General features: G+C 42.8%; 1 protein-coding gene across 3 annotated transcripts in view; it reads left to right on the top strand.

Moving 5' to 3' along the window:
- CCDC141 (coiled-coil domain containing 141) overlaps positions 1-20220 on the top strand; it is a 133721-nt gene that overhangs the window by 40421 nt on the left and 73080 nt on the right. For all 3 annotated transcript variants that reach the window (XR_011364533.1, XM_069983053.1, XM_069983054.1), the window contains exons 5-6: positions 3855-4108; positions 8188-8307. Coding sequence is in view for 2 of the 3 variants with exons in the window: in XM_069983053.1 (XP_069839154.1) it covers positions 3855-4108; positions 8188-8307 (374 nt within the window). In the remaining variant the exon portion in view is untranslated. The remainder of the gene's footprint in view (positions 1-3854; positions 4109-8187; positions 8308-20220) is intronic.

Raw genomic sequence — 20220 nt, 5'->3', positions numbered from 1 at the left:
ATGTACGGTATATACACTTCGGCCAGGATTCCATAGAAGGCCAGGTAACATAGATTTTTGTATTAAACACGGCTGTTGTTGCAATCAACAACAACGGCTTTACTTTTATGAAAATATACGTTGTGTGAACATAAGTTGGCTGCAATTTCTCAGAGATTGTGTGCCACAACCATTTTGACTACTACTCATCCAGTCCTTTCTGTTATTGTATCAAACTTTTCTTTGATGCCCAACTAGCCCCCATACAGACAAAGGGGATTACATTTCTAAAGGCTTTTTATTCATCAGCTAAGCTAGGCATGGAGATTTGTGCACATTCAGAATGGTAGTTAGTGGAGGATGACCTTTACCATGGTCATCCAACTGGACCAGAGCACAGATGATGCTGAGAATTAAGGGATTTACCAGCATTACCGAGCTTTTAATATACTGCTGCTATCGTATAGAAAATAATAAAGACCCTTAACGTACCTGTCTGTGCTCCAGCATTATGCTCTTGTGGTGTTGCCGGTGTCCACTGCTCACCGCAGTACCTCTACTTCCGAGACAAAATCATCTTGGGAGTGACAGCCTGCTCAGCCAATCACTGACTGAGACAAGACAGCGCCAGGGCCAGTGATTGGCTGAGCGGGCTGTCACTCCCGAGACAAGTTCCTTTCCAAAGTGGAGGTGCTGCAGTCAGTTAGTGACACAGCAACAGGACATAGGGGTAGTGCAAACAGGTAAGTATAGGCTTTTTATTGTTTGCTTTATGATAACAGCAATATTAAAAGATGTGTAACACAGGACAACCCCTTTAACCCCTTAAGGACCGGGCTAATTTTCCTTATTGCGTTTTAGTTTTTTCCTCCTTGTGTATATAAGGCCATAGCAGTTGCATTTTTACACCTAGGGACCCACATGAGCCCTTATTTTTTGCGTCACTAATTGTACTTTGCAATGAAAGGCTGAATTTTTGCATAAAATATGCTGCGAAACCAGAAAAAAAAAATATATGCGCAGTGAAATTGAAAAAAAAAACAAACACAATTTTTTTCTTTTGGGGTGCTTCGTTTTTACGCTGTGTGTCCTATGGAAAAACTGACATGTTATATATGTTCCTCAAGTTGGTATGAATAAAACGATATGTAACATGTATAACTTTTATATTAATTGATGGCCTGGAAAAAAATAAAACCTTTTACAGAAAATAAACATTCCTTAAAATCGCTCTATTCCTATGCTTATAGCATGCTTTATCCTTTGGTCTATGGGGCTGTATGATATGTCATTTTTTGTGCCATGATCTGTACTTTCTATCGGTACCTTGATTGCTCATATGCAAATTTTTGATCGCCTTTTATTACAATTTTTATGTATTTGATGCGACCAAAAATGCGCAATTTTGCACTTTGGGATTTTTTGGCGCTTACGCCATTTACTGTGAGGGATCATGAATTAAATAAATTTATATTTTGGGCGATTACGCATGCAGTGATACCAAAGATGTTTGTTTATTTATTTATTTTTATTTATAAAATGGAAAAGGGGGGTGATTTGGACTTTTATTAGGGGAGGGGATTATTTATTAATAAAAACACTTTTTTTTTGTTTTCACTTACAGTAATTGGAAGCCCCCTGGGGGACTTCTATATACACAGCACTGGTCTCCCATTGAGATCGATGCTGTGTATATAACAGAGCACCAATCCATCAGATCGGTGCTCTATTATAATGGTCTGCTGTAGACCATTCAAATGGATTGCCGAGCCGGGATCAGCGTCATTCCGGCGCTGAGCCCCGGCCGGCTCATTACAATGGATCCCCCACTAGACACCAGGGAGAGCACTCACATAGACTATTCAAATGCAGCTGTCAGCTTTGACAGCTGCATTTGGATAGTTAATTAGCTGGCAGCGGGGATTGGCTGCGGGGGCTAATACCTGCAGTCCCTGGCTGCACATCGCAACCGGGGACCGCGGGCTGCAGAGAGGGCTCACGCCGGGAGCCCTCTCTGATCCCCCTTAACGGCCGCATGATGGGTATAGCCATCATGTGTCGTTAAGGGGTTAAGGCATACTATCCTCTCCATAACTATGCTCGTACGAACCCGAACTCTCAGTAATAATTCCCGCTGTCTGCCCGCTTCGTGCAGAGGTTGGATACAGCGGGAGGACCGCCTGGAAAACTGGGATACAGCCATAGCCATAGGTTGTATCCCAGTTTTCCAGGCGGTCCCCCCGCTGTATCCACCCACTCCACGGAGCGGGCAGACAGCGGGAATCTGATGCCGAGCGTATGGGTTCATACGAACCCGAACCTCGGCAGTTTCGGACCATCCCTACTCAGGATTATAACAACAGGCGTTCTTTTCATAGAGAAATGTGTTGCACTGAAATCAATGCAAACAATGGGTGCTGTTTGCTGCAGCCGTGGAAAAATTATTTCCAGCCTTTCTGCATTGATTTCAATGCAATTTTCAATGCAACAACGGCCATTGTCCGTACCTTGTGTGAACAAAGCCTAAGAGTTAATAATGTGTCTGTGTTTTTATTTATACTTATTTTTGAAAATCAAAATCTTCTAAGTAATATTTCTGACAGCAAAGTAAGGTGACTGAATTATAATTTGATACAATAAGTAATGTGTTTTCTGTTGTTTTTTTTTTTGTTTTGCAATTATAATTGAAACCCTAGACAATTAAAGCTTAGTTACAAATTAAATTTAAAAAAAATGAATACACATTGTGATCGTACTGCAAAGTGATTCATTTGGAACATATATAAGAAATAGTTTTAGCATCACAAAACGTATACTTACGGATCATGTCCAGCTGCAAGGACCTCCGCCAGCTTTTCACATGAATAAAATTAAATGGGTTGTCCAGAATTAGAAAAGCATAGGGTCCATTTACACAGAAAGATTATCTGACAAATTATTTGAGCCAAAGATTTGAAGCCAAAGCCAGGAATGGATTTGAAAAGAGGAGAAATCTCAGGCTTTCCTTTATGACCTGATCTCTGTTTATAGTCTGTTTCTGGCTTTGACTTCAAATCTTTGGCAGATAATCTGTCAGATAATCTTTCTGTGTAAATGGACCCATAGCGGCTTTCATCAGGTTTTATGTGCTATTACAACTTTGATTCATTTACTTCAATTAAACCAATCTGCAATACCGCACACAAACTGAGGGCTAGAGTGGCGCTGTTTTTCTAATCCTGAATTACAATACATTAATCCTGGAATACAATACATTAAGCATACAAAGAAAACCTTTGCTTGCATCAGTAAAGGTCAACTTTTTTCCCATTGTAGAGACAATAAGTTCACTATTTTTACAAGCATTTTTTGCCTTTTTTTTATTACATGCATTTTTAAGTTATGGTTCCACTAGGGGAGCCTAGGGACAGCCGCAAATAATGATCATGATAATTATTTGCAGCTGTCAATTTTAGATGCCCATAATTTTGCGCTATGACCTTGTAGTGGGAAGATAGCCCAAGGGCGCATTTACACATGAAAACGGTCCGTATTTTAATGTAATGTTTGTAGTGTGTTTTACATTATACCATTCACTATCTGGTAATGTTTGTTTGTTTTTTTTTTTTTGCTAAATACTTAAGGGAAAAATGGCAGTTTACCCCCAAATTATGTTTTATACAAATATTTACATCTAAAATTTGATTCAGGCCTTGCAGAAGCTATGTTTTTATTATTTTTATACTTTTCGATTTTTTTAATTTACAATAGAATTTTTTATCATTTTTTTACAGAATTCCAATATAGTTTTGTAAAATCCTCCGTATCTTATCTTAACTGGTAATTTTTGCTATGTTGTCATTTTTACTGACCTATATTAACGTTCATCATTCCAGTTCTCTTGGCACGGTCTTTGACCTTACTAAATAAAAGCCGTGAACTGACAGAATTCATCCAGCAATTCAGAGCTCACCAGCCAGTGGCAAATTATGACACAATGAGAGGAGCCCATGGCAGCTGCTTCAAAGTGGAGAGACTCCTGGAATCACTACAAGACAGGAGGCGGCAGCTGGACAAGCAGATGAGGCAGCACCGACAAAGGCTGGAGCAGGTCTTGCACGTTAGTCAGTGGCACCAACAGGAAGACAAGGTAACACGGGGAGAAAATAAACTCAACACCTGTTTCTCTAGGTCACAGCTGTAGAGTCATCGTCAGAGCCCAATGTTGTTTTATGGGAAGGAGGACATTTACCCATCTGTGGCTCTGATCACTTCCCAGCACAGTGGCACATGAGAGGCCTCTAATAGCTGACCATCTGGTGTGCCTGTATGCTTGGCCTACAACTTTTGGCATGACTTAAACATAACAAATAGTACATGGGATTTCCACACATTTAATAGACATTATATTTTATATATATAATAAAAAATGAAAATGCTATAAATTTTATATTCCAAAAATGCTGATACTGAGTATATTACATACTTTCAATGTATCTTGACAAATTAGGTAGTTTTTCCATTAGGACCTTATTAAAGATGAGCAAAGCATTCAAAAATTCGCTTTGCAATGTTCGCAAATTTTTACGCAAATTTAACTTAAGGAATCAATACATACATGTCCACACTCCCCCGGCATCCTCTTCTGTGTCTTCAGCCACATGCTCGGCCAATCACTGGCCGTGGTGCTGTCTGTTCTCAGTAAGTTAGTGATTGGCAGCGCGGCAAGTGACAGCCGACAATCATTGACCAACTGAGAATGGACAGCGCCGTGGTCAGTGATTGGCTAAGTGGGCTGTCACTCTTGTGTCTGGAGAGTGACAGCCTGCTCAGCCAATCACTGGCTGTGGTCCTGTGCCTTTGTCAGAGATTGCCTAAGCTAACAGCTTAACCCTTTGAGGACCAAGTCAAAACTACCCAGTGGACCTGTCAGGATCGGGCGATACAGACAGGACAAGATAGTGGGCCCTAGGTCTGAACCCACCCACTGTCACCTGCCTACTTGCCTCAATCGGCCCTAGGCGGCCGTGGACAACCACGAAGACATTCCCTACACTGATAAAGTGCACACAGAACGAGACGGACGAACAAACATAAAAGAATGGTGAACAAGCCGGGTCAAATCCACACAGGCAGCGCAGTACAAAATCAGCAGGCAAAGGGATCGTCAAATAGTCAGGCAGAAGGTCAGATAACAAGTCGAGTAACACAGAGGGATTAGGAGAGGGGTTCGCAGGAATAGACGGGGAGCTGGGACCAGGAGTTAACCTAATTAGCCAGTGCTGGTACTCAGCTTTGCTTTATGCTGACCAAGAGCCAGGTCTGGATCCTCATTGGACCGGCGCTCTGATCTTCCAGGTACAGACAGGCAGAGAAACCTGTCAATCACAGCAACAACACAGGTGTAAAATCAAGTCCAGGAGCTTCTCAGCTTAACTCCTGCATAGCCAGAAGCTGAGAAGCAATCGAGTGTGGCACACAAAATCAAAACACCAGGTCCAGTTCACACAGGCTACTACAGATTCCCGACAGTACCCCTCCTCTTATGAGGGGCCTCAGGACCCTTATTGAATGGACCTGGCTTAAACTGATTACGTGCATGAAATTGTCGAACAAGATGTGGGGCATGCATGTCTCTCCCAGAAACCCACGTCCGATCTGGGCCAAAACCTTTCCAGTGGACCAGGTACTGCAAAGACCCTTGTACCCAGCGAGAATTTAGAATTTTTTCTACCTCATACTCCAACTCCCCCTGGATGACCAGGGGAGCAGGAGGAGAAGACGGCGCAACCGGAGGAACATACTTTTTCAGAATTGCTTTATGGAACACATTATGTATGCGAAATGATGCAGGCAGTTTTAATCTAAAGGTAACAGGGTTAATCACTTCCACAATAGTGTATGGTCCAACATATTTAGGAGCCAGTTTACCGGATTGTACCTTTAACCTCAGATTTCTCGTAGACAACCAGACCTTTTCCCCTACCATGTATTGATGGCCAGGTATGCGTCTTTTATTAGCATTTTTTTTGTATTGCTCTTGGGCTTTAACCAAGCTCTGATGAGCTTGGGCCCAAACTGTGCACAGGATCGGGCGATACAGACAGGACAAGACAGTGGGCCCTAGGTCTGAACCCACCCACTGTCACCTGCCTACTTGCCTCAATCAGCCCTAGGCGGCCGTGGACAACCACGAAGACATTCCCTACACTGATAAAGTGCACACAGAACGAGACGGATGAACAAACATAAAAGAATGGTGAACAAGCCGGGTCAAATCCACACAGGCAGCGCAGTACAAAATCAGCAGGCAAAGGGATCGTCAAATAGTCAGGCAGAAGGTCAGATAACAAGTCGAGTAACACAGAGGGATTAGGAGAGGGGTTCGCAGGAATAGACGGGGAGCTGGGACCAGGAGTTAACCTAATTAGCCAGTGCTGGTACTCAGCTTTGCTTTATGCTGACCAAGAGCCCGGTCTGGATCCTCATTGGACCGGCGCTCTGATCTTCCAGGTACAGTCAGGCAGAGAAACCTGTCAATCACAGCAACAACACAGGTGTAAAATCAAGTCCAGGAGCTTCTCAGCTTAACTCCTGCATAGCCAGAAGCTGAGAAGCAATCGGGTGTGGCACACAAAAGCAAAACACCAGGTCCAGTTCACACAGGCTACTGCAGATTCCTGACAGGACCAGGCTAATTTTCATTTTTGATTTTTCTTTTTTTCCTGCTCCCCTTTTAAGAGCTCTAGCACTTTTTTTGCAATTAAAGGGGTTATCCAGCGCTACAAAAACATGGCCACTGTTGTCTCCAGTTCAGGTGTGGTTTGCAACTAAGCTCCATTTACTTCAATATAACTGAGTTTGAAAACCCCACCCAAACTGGAGACAACAGTAGGGGGAAAGTGGCCATGTTTTTGTAGCGCTGGATAACCCCTTTAATTATTAATAAAATGGTCCTATTGGGACTCTTTTAACGGTTTTAGTTTTTCACCTACGGGGCTGTATGGGGTGTCATTTTTCTCTAACAAAAAATCGGTAATCCTGGCGCTTTTTTCCCTCTTTTCATTTACGCCGTATGGAAGGATGATTGTTATATTTTAATAGATCGGACAATTACGCACACTACCGTGATTTTAACTTTTGTTGTTGGAGGGGCTTTGGGGTATTGTAAAAAAACATTTTTACTTTTTCTCTTTACACTTTTAAAGTCCCCTTGGGGGACTTTTACATACAATACTTAGATTGCATACACTGATCATTGCTATACCATAGGCATAGCATTGATCAGTGTTATAGGCGCTCTGCTAATTGAGCCTGCCTGTGGCAGACTCAATAAGCAGAGCACCGATCGGACTGCACGGAGGTAGGTAAGAGACCTCCGGCGGTCCGACACAGTGATTGGGGCCCCCGCAGTCACACTACGCTCAAAGAATTGAGCTCGGTCGTGGAATTCTGCAGATTTTACTCTGTGTGAACTGGTCCTAACATTGCACTCTATATACTATGTACCTCTACCATGTTAGCATTGTAGTACTGTCTAGGTATACCCATCCCACTGGCAAGGATACTAGGGCTTTAATGTCATGGGCCCAACAGTAGCCACATGGGCTGTATTATAGTATATATTCACTTGTTCTGTGGGTAAGTGATATGCTCTTTCTTTGCCAATCAGTGAAGCGTTCTCACAGGCCAGACTGACATACTGATGCTATGCTGACAACGCTTGTATGTAAGTTACAGGTTCACTTTCATCAGTTCATTGTCACATAGCTGCAGAGGGTCAAACATGGCGAATTTACAGAATGGCGCTATGCTAGCTTGATTTGGGAGCCTTCCAAGCATGCCGCAAACAGCGCACACTGCCAAAATGGAGACTGGACTTACTTCACCATTGTCCTGCAATCTAGGTTCATCCTCAGTTATAATATGTGACATTGAGCCAGAGTGGTAAAGAAAAGCTAGCGGTAATTGATACTGTTACAGATGGATCCTCTTCCTTTAGGGAGAGATTCAGGTCTAGCTGATAATCCCTAGGCGCGTTTTAAGGCCCTTCAAGGGATCAAGCATTGTATTGATATTTTGAGGCATATGTCCAGCCATGTTATGGATGCATTGCAAACTGAACGTGGCTCCAATGGCTTGATATAATATGATACTAACCTTGTTCTCGTCTACTCGATGAAGATTTACAGAACACGACTAATGATAGTGAATTTACTTTGACTATAGGTTACCTGTTGGCTGAGAAAGCAGATAGACTTATATCTGACAGATGTCCAGCTGGGGGCATCACTGACCGAAAACGAGGAGCTACTTCACAAACACAGACAGCTTGTCCTGGACTCCAAGGTAAAGTCACAATATAAATGTACATCACCATCCTTATTACACTGCACAATATACATATACAGTGGTGCCCTGGATTATGAGCATAATTCGTTCCAGGACTGTGCTTGTAATCCAAATCCACTCTCAAACCAAAGCAAATTTTCCCATAAGAAATCATAGAAATGCAGACAATTGGTTCCACGCCCCCAGAATAATGATTTATTATTCTGAATAACATGTAAAACAAATGAAACAAACATTCAGAAACAGCAGAATATGTGATATTATAAGTTACTGTACAGTAATGGAGAGGATGGGAAACACAAGGGCGGACAGAGACTGCGGGGAGCATGAGGGAATGAGCAGGACAGATGTGGGCACACACATGCAGCACTCTCTGTCCGGGGAGAGAGGGGTTACAGCTATGTAGAGATAACCTCCACAGTCCTGTCCCCTGATGTAAGCCCCAGCCTGAGGTGGATCTGCTATGATTTGGAAGGTGAGGGAGACTTACAGGTCAGAGTACAGTGCTGTAGACCCTGCTATGCAGACCATGCCCCTCCTCCACTCGCACTCCCACCCAGTACAGGGAGCTCTTACACCAAAACAATGCTCTTAAACCAAGTCACAATTTTGAAAAACTGTGAGCTCTTAAACCAAAACGCTCTTAAACCAAGTTACTCTTAAACCAAGGTACCACTATATATATATGTATATATATATCCATCCTTATTACACTGCACAATATACATATACATCACCATCCTTATTAAACTGGACAATATACTTATACATCACCATCATTACACTGCACAATATACATCACCATCATTATTACAGTCCAGAATTTTTTCTCCTATAATAAAAAAAACCAGCATGTATTAGTAATTCAATATTCTAACCATCTGGTAATCCGCTGACCAATAGTGATACAAGATCAAGGCTCAAAAACATATTGTACTAAAACAATGCACCAACTTTAAAGAAACATTTTAATTATCAAAAGTTAGCCCTTATCCACTGGCCGAGACTTAAAGTGAATCAGTCAGCTACATTTCACATTTCAAACTGCTGACACTGTTAGATAACTGTTGGGGCAAGGAGATACATGATACCTTTTATTTAGCCATCTGTGCTTTCATAATGTAGAAATACGCTTTTATTTTTCTTTGTAAACTGTCAAATGGGCTGTCCCCATCTCCTGATCTGCTGCAGACTGTAAGGGCCCCTTGCTCCCCCTCCCCCCGCTGATCCTGCTTGCGGCTTAGCTTCTAGCTGACTGTCAAACAGGGATAGGGATGAGAAGGGAAGGGAGGGGGTGTTTGAGCCTCTAACACTTTGCACCATAGAAATGTTGTATAATTTACCGATATGCTGTTATTGAGCAGGAAGAGTGGAGCAGATTGATATATAGATTTTAGGGAAAGCATTTTTTAATGCTTAGAAATCCTTAAAGGGGTATTCCACCCAATGCAGTTTAAAAAAAGAATTGCAAAAGCTGCCCTGTTGTACTGGCTGTGTCCCCCTGAGCATTTTGTCACTATTCTTGCATTTCTGCACGCTTCTGTTCTCCATATCAAAGTTTTTAAAATTCTGTCACGCTTTTCAATATGGCGGTGGCCAGGAGACTCAAACTCCCAGCATGCACCACACCTCCTATGTCTCCCTCCCCCTCATCCATTCTTTCATAATTTCTCCCTCTTTCCCTGATCCATTGCTGTTTCCTCCCTCAAAAATCAAAAAGATCAAAAATGGTGCAGAGGCCGTAAAACATCCAATTGCATATATATTTAACTTTTTAGGTACTATTAAATATTGCAAAGAATTTTTTTAGTGGAATACCCCTTTAATGATCGGCAACCTTCTGAGATAGCTGTCAATCACTGAGTGGGACCGCCCCCTGGACTTTTAAAGGGGTATTCCACTCAAATATAACATTTTGATATGTCGCTGCCCATGGTGAAACTAACAATTCTTTCCATTCTTATTACTATCTGTTCCGTCTCCTTTTCCCAATTATGAGATGCTGCTTTCTGCTGAAAACACAAAAATCTGTGTGAGCTTTTCTCTCTGTCTCCCCCTTCTCCTCCCCCTCCCTTCTGAGATGGCTGATGTAAACAAGCCCCTGGCTGCCTTTATCTGCAACATATTAACTAATTTGCTAGGAGGGTTAATCTGAGTTTAAGTTGCTAATGAACTCCCTGTGATTGTCCCTCCCAGCATTACAAAGCTCTGTATCAGAAAAGAAGAAGAATATTATATTCCATCCGGCCATACTGAAGTCAATGCTGTTGATTCTCTCCTATCCTGCACTGATGCAAAAACAGAAATTTGCCATCAGCTTGCATGAGGCTGCTGATGTGTAGTTTCCTGAGCGGTGGGGGAGCTGCTGACCCCCTTCTGCTATAAATATTGCTGGTAATAGTATGCTTGCTAAGAGTCAGAGGACAGCTGTTACTCAGTCCCTGCCAATCCAGCAGAATACGATGGTGCCAGAAGTGTCCAGGCCAGATACAGTACATAGGATAGGGAATTACTGATATGATACCCTTATGTATAGACCTTGGGCCAGATGTATTACATTGTGTAAAATAGCTATAACCGCCCAACCAGTCACAGCTCATCTTACGTTGCAATGGGCAGTTTAAGGCCATGTTCACACAACGTATTTGTTGTAGAACTCAATTTGCAACAACAGCCATGATTTATACAACACACACATTGTATAAGAATGATAAAGAATATAAGAATAGTATACACTCCGTCCGGGATCGCTAGCTGCACCGAAAAAAACTGACATGTCAGTTTTCTGCAGCCGCTATTCTGTGTCAGTTCACACAATGGAATGTGCGGGCGCACATGGATGTCGTACCGACCGGGATGATGTTCTCTGACACCAGCCGTTCTGTGACCCGCCCGGGTCACAGAACGGCTGGTGTCTTACACCATGTGAACATGGCCTAAACCAGCGGGGGGAAAAGGGTAGTCAAATTTTGACCCAATGTTCTAAACTTTTTTAGTGAAACACAGGAAAACCTACACAAAAAAAGTTAGTATAACTCCCTCCCATCCACAGAACCACCACAACCCTTCTTTAGTCAATTCTTGGACATTTACTTTTAAGGCTGCGTTCACACTACGTATATTTCAGTCAGTATATGTATATTTCAGTCAGTATTGCAACCAAAACCAGGAGTGGATTAAAAACACAGAAAGGCTATGTTTACACAATGTAGAAATTGAGTGGATGGCCGCCATTTAATGGCAAATATTTGCTGTTATTTTAGAACAACGGCTGTTGTATTGAAATAATGGCTGTTATTTACTGTTATATGGCGGCCATCCACTCAATTTCACCATTGTGTGAACAGATCCTTTCTGTGTTTTTAATCCACTCCTGGTTTTGGTTGCAATACTGACTGAAATATACGTAGTGTGAATGCAGCCTAAGGCTGGGTTCACACTATGGGGGACCATTATTAAGCAGTGTACCTTGTGCTCCTTAGTATTTTTGGGCGTATGTGTGATGTGCACAGCCCTTCGTCAGATTTACTAAACAGTGTAGCTCGGTGTATGTGTGAATATGACAGCTTACTCCAGTTTTTTGCCTTCTTGACATTTGTGGGCGTGGTTATCCGTAAGAATATTCTCAGCCGGGATTTATCATGTGAGAATTTTGAAATTTTCGCATTTTCGTTCGCATCTGTACTCCAGTCCCAGGGTAGCGGAACTTTTTTAACCAGGGTCAATTCATGAATACCTGCAGTAAAATGCACAGCGCCAGGGAAGCTATAGCAGGTGATTTATGAAGCAACATGTGAATGTTCATAAATACCTTACTAGGCTGCAAACATATAAGCCAGTGCACAGTGCTAAAAATATTCGCAAAAAAGGTGCAAATGATAAATGTCGCCCTATGTGTATTTGAGGCTGTATTTGGTCCTCATGTCAGGTCCTCATATTGCAACCAAAACCAGGAGTGGATTGAAAACACAGAAAGGCTCTGTTCACACAATGTTGAAATTGAGTGGATGGCCGTCATATAACGGTAAATAACGGCCATTATTTCAATATAACAGCCGTTGTTTTAAGATAACAGCAAATATTTGCCATTAAATGACGGCCATCCACTCAATTACATTATGTGAACAGAGCCTTTCTTTGTTTTCAATCTACTCCTGGTTTTGGTTGCTATACAGCCTCAAAAATACAGCCTCAAATATACGTAGTGTGAACCCAACCTGAAAGCGTACTCCAGAGGAAAAATTTTTTTTTCATACACTGATGCCAAACTGTTATAAATGGCTTCTATTTAACCCCTTAGTGACCGCCATGCTGCCTTTTAACGGCAGTCACTAATGGGCTTTATTCCGATGCGTACGCCTTTTAACGGCGTACGCATCGGAAAGAATAGCCGCCCGGCGGCGGCTGCAGAGTGGGTGATCAGCGGTCAGTGTGACTGCTGACACCCTCCTGTAACTGCCCGGAGCGGAGGATTCTCTGCTCCGGGCAGTTTAACCCGTTAAATGCGGCTGTCAAACCATGACAGCGGCATCTAACGGGTCCCGGGGGATCCCGGACGGCGCCGCAGGTCACTTACGTGATCGCGATGTCCCGCGGCGCCGTCCGGTCCTCCGATGTCTCCATGGTGATCCCGGGGGATCCCGGACGGCGCCGCAGGTCACTTACGTGATCGCGATGTCCCGCGGCGCCGTCCGGTCCTCCGATGTCTCCATGGTGATCCCGGGGTCCTAATGAAGGTCCCCGTGGTCACCATGGAGATGCCTCATGCTGACAGGGGTGGCTGTGGCTATTGCCTGTCAGCATGAGGCATGATACAATACACTGCAGTACATCAGGTACTGAAGTGTATTGTATCAGTGATCTAAGTATTTTACACTAGTGTACAGTAATGTACACTAGTGTAAAAGTAAAAAAAAGTTTAAAAAAAATGTGCACCAAACACAACACAGCCCCCCCAATAATAAAGATGCATTACATTGCCTATACCCAATAAAACGTGACATAAGTGATCAAAAACACAAATCCTATACATATTTGGTATCGTTACGTCCGTTACGACCCAATCTATAAAACTATATCAATAATTATATCGCACGACACACGCTGTAAAAATAAAATAAAAAAACAGTACCAGAATAGCTGTATTTTATCAATCCACTTTAGAAAATACGTCATAAAAGAGATCAAAAAGTCATATACATATAAAACTTGGTATCAATAGAAACTACAGATCTTCCCGCAAAAAATAAGCCCAAAACCAGCTCTGTCGCGCAAAAGATGAGAACGCTATGGATCTTGCAATGCGGCGACAGTTTTTGTGGGTTTTTGCTAGGAAGATAGTTTCTATTGTGCCAAAGAGATAATAGTTAAAAAAACTATACAAATGTGGTATCGCCGTAACCGTAGCGACCCAGAGAATACATGTATTATGTTATTAGTGACCGCCGATACGGATTTTTATGGCGATCACTAATCGGCTCTATTCTGCTGCCATCAGCTCTTTATGGCGATGGTGCAGAATAGTGCACCGGCGCCGGTAATGCCCGCAGCCCCCTCCTCTCAGCTACCGGAGGTAGCTGAGGGGTTGGGGCAGAGTGTGGGGTCAGTCCCGGCAAGTCCCCTCACCGTCCGTTATCGCCGTTATTATCAGTATAACGGCGGCCACCGGTAACAGACATTGCCAGCGCAGCTGAACGCTTTCATCTCTTCTCACCGTGAATCCATGGTGAGAGGAGATGAGAACATGTCCCCCCCCCCCGTCCCCAGAATTAACCATAGTGACCTGGTCACTGACCCTCCCCTCCCAGGGCGGCCATCTGATCCAAGATGGCCGCTGCCATCTCTGTGAACAGACTCTGTTCACAGTGATGGATTCCTAAAAATGATCAAAGCTTCATTCTCTCCACCACCAGAGGTGACGGAGAGCATGGGGCAATGATCGGTGACCACCCGGTGTGTTCCCAGTACAAGTGATCAGCGGTATATACTATATACCACTGATCGCTTGTTCCAAAAGGTGCTGGCACTTTTTTACGCCTGTCACCAAAGTCAAGTGCCCTGGTTTACTTGTAACCACCCCGGATTACTTGTAACCACCCCGGATTACTTGTAACCACCCCGGATTACTTGTAACCACCCCAGATAACCTGTAACCACCCCATATTACCTGTAACCACCCCAGATTGCCCGTCACCACCCCAGATTGCCCGTAACCACCCCAGATTGCCCGTAACCACCCCAGATTGCCTGTAATCTCCTCAGATTGTCCGTAATCTCCCCAGATTGCCCGTATCCACCCGATAGCCCATAACTATCCCAGACAGCTCATAACCACCCCAGACTGCCTCTCACCACCCCAGATTGCCTGTAATCTCCCCAGATTGCCCGTAATCTCCGCAGATTGCCCGTAATCTCCCCAGATTGCCCATCATCTCCCCAGATTGCCCATCATCTCCCCAGATTGCCCATCATCTCCCCAGATTGCCCATCATCTCCCCAGATTGCCCGTAATCTCCCCAGATACCCCATAACCATTTCAGACAGCCCGTAACCACCACAGATTGCCCGTAACCACCACAGATTGCCACAGACTGCCTGTAACTACCCCAAATTGCCTGTAACCACCCCAGATTGCCCGTCACCACCCCAGATTGCCCGTCACCACCCCAGATTGCCCGTCACCACCCCAGATTGCCCGTCACCACCCCAGATTGCCCGTTGCAACCCCAGATAGTCAGTGAACACCACCAGATTGCCCGTCACTACCCCAGACAGCCAGTGAACACCCCAAGATTGCCCATCACCACCCCAGATAGCCAGTAAACACCCCAAGATTGCCCATAACCACCCCATACAGCCAGTAAATACCCCCAGATTGCCCGTAACCACCCCAGATTGCCCATGACCACCCCAGATTGCCCATAACCCCATCAGATTGCCTGTTGCCACCTCAGATAGCCAGTAGACACCCCGAGATTGTCCATTACCACCCCAGATAACCAGTAAACACCCACATATTGCCTGTAACTAAAATGACACTCCTTCTCTTCTGAGCCCTGCTGTGTGCCCATACAGTGGTTTATGCCCACATATGGGGTACCATTGTACTCAGGAGAACCTCTGTTACAAATTTTGGGGTGCTTTTTCTCCCCTGTTCCTAGTGAAATTGAGAAATTTCAAACTAAACAAACATGTTATTGAAAAAATTCAATTTTTTTCATTTTTACGTTCTAGTTTTGAATACTTTCCTCCAATACCTGTGGGGTCAAAATGCTCACCACACCCCAATATGAATTCCTTGAGGGGTGTACTTTCCAAAATGGGGTGACTTTTGGGGGGGTTCTATTCTGTAGACATTGCAGGCGCACTGCAAACGCACCTGGCTCTCAGAAACTTCTTCAGAAAAATCATGCACTGAAAATGCTAATTGGCGCTCCCTTCCTTCTGAGGCCCGCTGTATACCCACACAGTGGTTTATGCCCACATATGGGGTACCGTTCTACTCAGGAGTACCTGCGTTAAATGTATTGGGGTGAATTTTCTCCCCTGTTCCTCGTAAAATTGAGAAATTTCTAACTAAACAAACTTGTTATTGGAAAAATTCTATTTTTTTATTTTTACTGTCTACTTTTGAATACTTTCCTCTAATACCTGTGGGGTCAAAATGGTCACCAAACCCCAAGATGAATTCTTTGAGGGGTGCACTTTCCAAAATGGGGTGACTTTTGGGGGGGTTCTATTCTGCTGACACTACAGGGGCTCTGCAAACACACCTGGCGCTCAGAAACTTCTTCAGAAAAATCATGCACTGAAAATGCTAATTGGCGCTCCCATCCTTCCGAGGCCCGCTGTGTGCCCACACAGTGGTTTATACCCATGTATGGGGTACCGTTCTACTCAGGACAACCTGCGTTACATATATTGGGGTGAGTTTTCTCCCCTGTTCCTCGTGAAATTGCGAAGTTTCGAACTAAACAAACATGTTATTGGAAAAATTCTATTTTTTCATTTTTACTGTCTTCTTTTAAATACTTTCCTCTAATACCTGTGGGGTCAAAATGGTCACCACACCCCAAGATGTATTCTTTGAGGGGTGGACTTTCCTAAATGGGGTGACTTTTGGAGGGGGGTTATTCTGCTGACACTACAGGGGCACTGCAAACGCACCTGGCGCTCATAAACTTCTTCAGCAAAATCTGAACTGGAAATGCTAATTGGCGCTCCATCCCTTCTGAGCCCTGCTGTGTGCCCACACAGTGGTTTATGCCCACATATCGGGTACCGTTCTACTCAGGAGAACCTGCGTTACATATATTGGGGTGAGTTTTCTCCCCTGTTCCTCGTGAAATTAAGAAATTTCAAACTAAACAAACATATTATTGGAAAAATTCTACTTTTTCATTTTTACTGTGTTCTTTTGAATACTTTCCTCTAATACCTGTGGGGTCAAAATGCTCACCACACCCCAAGATGTATTCTTTGAGGGGTGTACTTTCCAAAATGGGGTGACTTATGGAGGGGTTCCATTCTGCTGACACTACAGGGGCTCTGCAAACGCACCTGGCGCTCAGAAACTTCTTCAGCAAAATCTAAACTGGAAATGCTAATAGGCGCTCCTTCCCTTCTGAGCCCCGCTGTGTGCCCATACAGTGGTTTACGCCCACAAATGGGGTACCATTGTACTCAGGAGAACCTGCGTTACAAAATTTGGGGTGCATTTTCTCTTATGTTTATTATGAAAATGAGATACTTTAATCTTAACAAATATATTATTGGAAAATTTCTATTTTCCATTTTTTTCCAGCCTAATTGTGAATACTTTCCTCCAGCCCCTGTAGGGTTAAAATGCTCATTATACCCCTAGATTAATTCTTTAAGGTGTCTAGTTTCCAAAATGGGGTCACTTATGGGGGTTTCCAGTATACAAGCCTCCTAAATCAACTTAAAAAAAGAACTGGTCCCTAAAAAAATCAGTTTTGGAAATTTCATAAAAATATGATAATTTGCTGATACATTTCTAAGCCCCGTAACACCCTAAAAAAGTGAAATATGTTTACGAAATGAAGCCAGAATAAAGAGGACATATTGGTAATGTGACTTACTAACTAATTTTTGTCATGTGACTTTCTTTTTTTAGAAGCAAAGAATTTCAAAGTTCGTAAAGTGCAAAATTTTTAATTTTTTCATTATATTTTGATGTTTTTCACAAAAAACACACAAGACAGTGACCAAATTTTGCCACTAACATAAAGTACTATATGTTACGAAAAAACAATCTCAGAATCGCTAGCATACGTTAAAGCATCACTGAGCTTGGTCATTAAGGCCCAAACAGGCTTGGTCCCTAAGGGGTTAAAGAACTCAAGTACTTATCAGCTGCTGTATGTCCTGCATTAAGCGGTGTAGTCTTTCCAGTTTGCCACAGTGCTTTTGGCCACCACCTCTGTCCATGACAGAAACTGTCCAGAGCAGGAAAGGTTCTCTACGGGCATTTGTTCACTCTCTAGACAGTTCCTGTCACAGACAGAGATGGCAGCAGACAGCACATCGTGATACTGGAAAGAATACACCACTTCCTGCAGGGCATATAGCAGCTGATAAGTACTGGAGAGATCATTTACAAATCATTTACAAATCCGTATAACTTTTTGAAAACTAGTTTTTCTCTCTAAGTAAAGAGAGCTGCACATTAAAGCATACTGTCATGGGTAGGAATACAGAGAGCAGTCAGCATTTTAAATTCTTACAGTATTCAGTCTATTCACCCAAGGACACTGACAAGAACATATAAGAGAAATGCTTAAATATCAATTCCTTAAAGCATAAACTTAATTTCTTTAATATACAGTTTGCACAGTCCGCATATTGGGCCTCCTTTACTAACAATGCATCAGTTTTAAGCTGTCGGTTGTGTCTGTTTATTTTTGCTTTAAATTCATTCATGTACTGCACTCCCTATGTAAATCTGGAAGGTTTTTCACTGGACAAAACTAAAACCTGACTGGTTTTAAGAATAGAAAACACTACACCGTCATGGAAAGTGGACAAAAACCCGCCAATTTACAACCAAGTGGGTGTGTCCTTTAAAACCCGCCACAACCGACAGATTTACTAAGCAACAAGTTTTCTATTCTAAAATTCTAAAAACTAGCCACTTCTAGTGTGGCAGGATAGTCGGGTTTTAACTTTGATTTTCCAGATGTACTAAGAGCGTGCGCCACAATAATGAATTTAATGAGAAAACGCCCGACACAACTGACAGCGTATCTGCTTAAGATTTACGCATCTTTAGTTCATGAGACCCATTGCCTTTAATTCCCTGCTGCTACCTTATCCAGTTGGATTTTTCTTTAGCCTCCATCTGATTTGTTAAGGAGCTGCTATTTATCAAACACCATAGATGGACCAAGGGTCCTTTTACACACACACACACACACACACACAATCTGACAAGTTTTTGAAGCCAAAGCCAAGAATGGATTTGAAAAGACGAGAAATCTCAGTCTTTATGACCTGTTTTTGTTTATAATCTTATCCAGGCTTTGGCTTCAATAATTAGATAATCTGTGAGTGTAAAAGGACCATAAGCCAGATCTTGTCACACATGGGCATGCTGTATTATAAGACTACAAGCACCCAGTGACTGTCATCTGCTTTGCAGCTATCTGGTATTGGTGTGACACAATACAGTCAGTGAGCACAGTGCAGCAAGTATGGACACTAAGGAGCATAGAAATAATGTAATGAAGCAGCTCCACTATACGCCACCCAGTATATTGTGCAACTTCTAAAACCAATTCCAAGTATTATTTTTTTATCTATTAAAGCCTGAGAAATCTCATATGACAAATGTAATAACATAAAAAGTATCTAAATATTACATCAATAAAGCTACAAATGGAATAACTGCATCATGTAATTGCTGGAGGCACAATACGTCTCATTGCTATTGTTACGGTAAGAGCAGACTATGTGCCTGTACTGCCATCTGTTGGCTGTGTTATGCATCTCTATGTTCTTTATAATACTTTTTAGCTCTCTATATGTTTTCAGTTTTTCTGGAATAGGAAAACCATTGTGTAATAACTAACTTTTAGCTATCATTAGATCTGAATGGGCTGTGTCTTAGTGTATGTTGTTATTACTAGATTTTATACAGATTCTTCATCAGCAGGTGCTTTAAGGCTATAATCATATGTTCTTTATACAAAATTAGCATAAGTTTCAATATTGTTCATTAGATATAACTGGTCAAATACACTGTACATTAAGAGCGCCTTTGGGCTGCGTTCACACTACGTATATTTCAGTCAGTATATTTCAGTCAGTATTGCAACCAAAACCAGGAGTGGATTGAAAGCACAGAAAGGCTCTGTTCACACACTGTTCCTTTCTATGTTTTTAATCCACTCCTGGTTTTGGTTGCAATACTGACTGAAATATACGTAGTGTGAACGCTGCCTTGGGCTATGTTCACACTGTGTACGAATCCGTACGTAGGTCTTACGCTGCCGTACATGTGTGGCTGAAACTATGGGCGTGCGAAAAATCGACATGCGCCAGATGCGTACGCACCGCGAACATACGCCCTTAGTACAGTTATGCTTCCCTAGCTTGTTTTGAAGCGATCTGAGGCAGGTCATTTACTTGGAAATCTTCGCCCAGCCCCGTAAACCACACAGAACCTTTTGGATCAAAAAATCAAGTTCAAATTGGCTGAAATAAGTACTTTGTACGGGACCGCATGGAAATCCACGGCCGTGAGTTTCAACATTTCCGTCCTCAAACAATGGTCTTGTTCATTTTTCACGGCGCCGTATACGATCCGTATTCGCGGTTCGCACTACGGACGGATTCATACGCAGTGTGAACATAGCCTTGAGGTGTACTGAATGTTACAATTGTTGGGTC

The sequence above is a fragment of the Dendropsophus ebraccatus genome, chromosome 9 (assembly GCF_027789765.1).
Source record: "Dendropsophus ebraccatus isolate aDenEbr1 chromosome 9, aDenEbr1.pat, whole genome shotgun sequence".
Lineage (NCBI taxonomy): Eukaryota > Metazoa > Chordata > Amphibia > Anura > Hylidae > Dendropsophus > Dendropsophus ebraccatus.
Note: the sequence above shows the minus strand (reverse complement) of the source record. Positions and strands in the feature narration are given on the sequence as shown.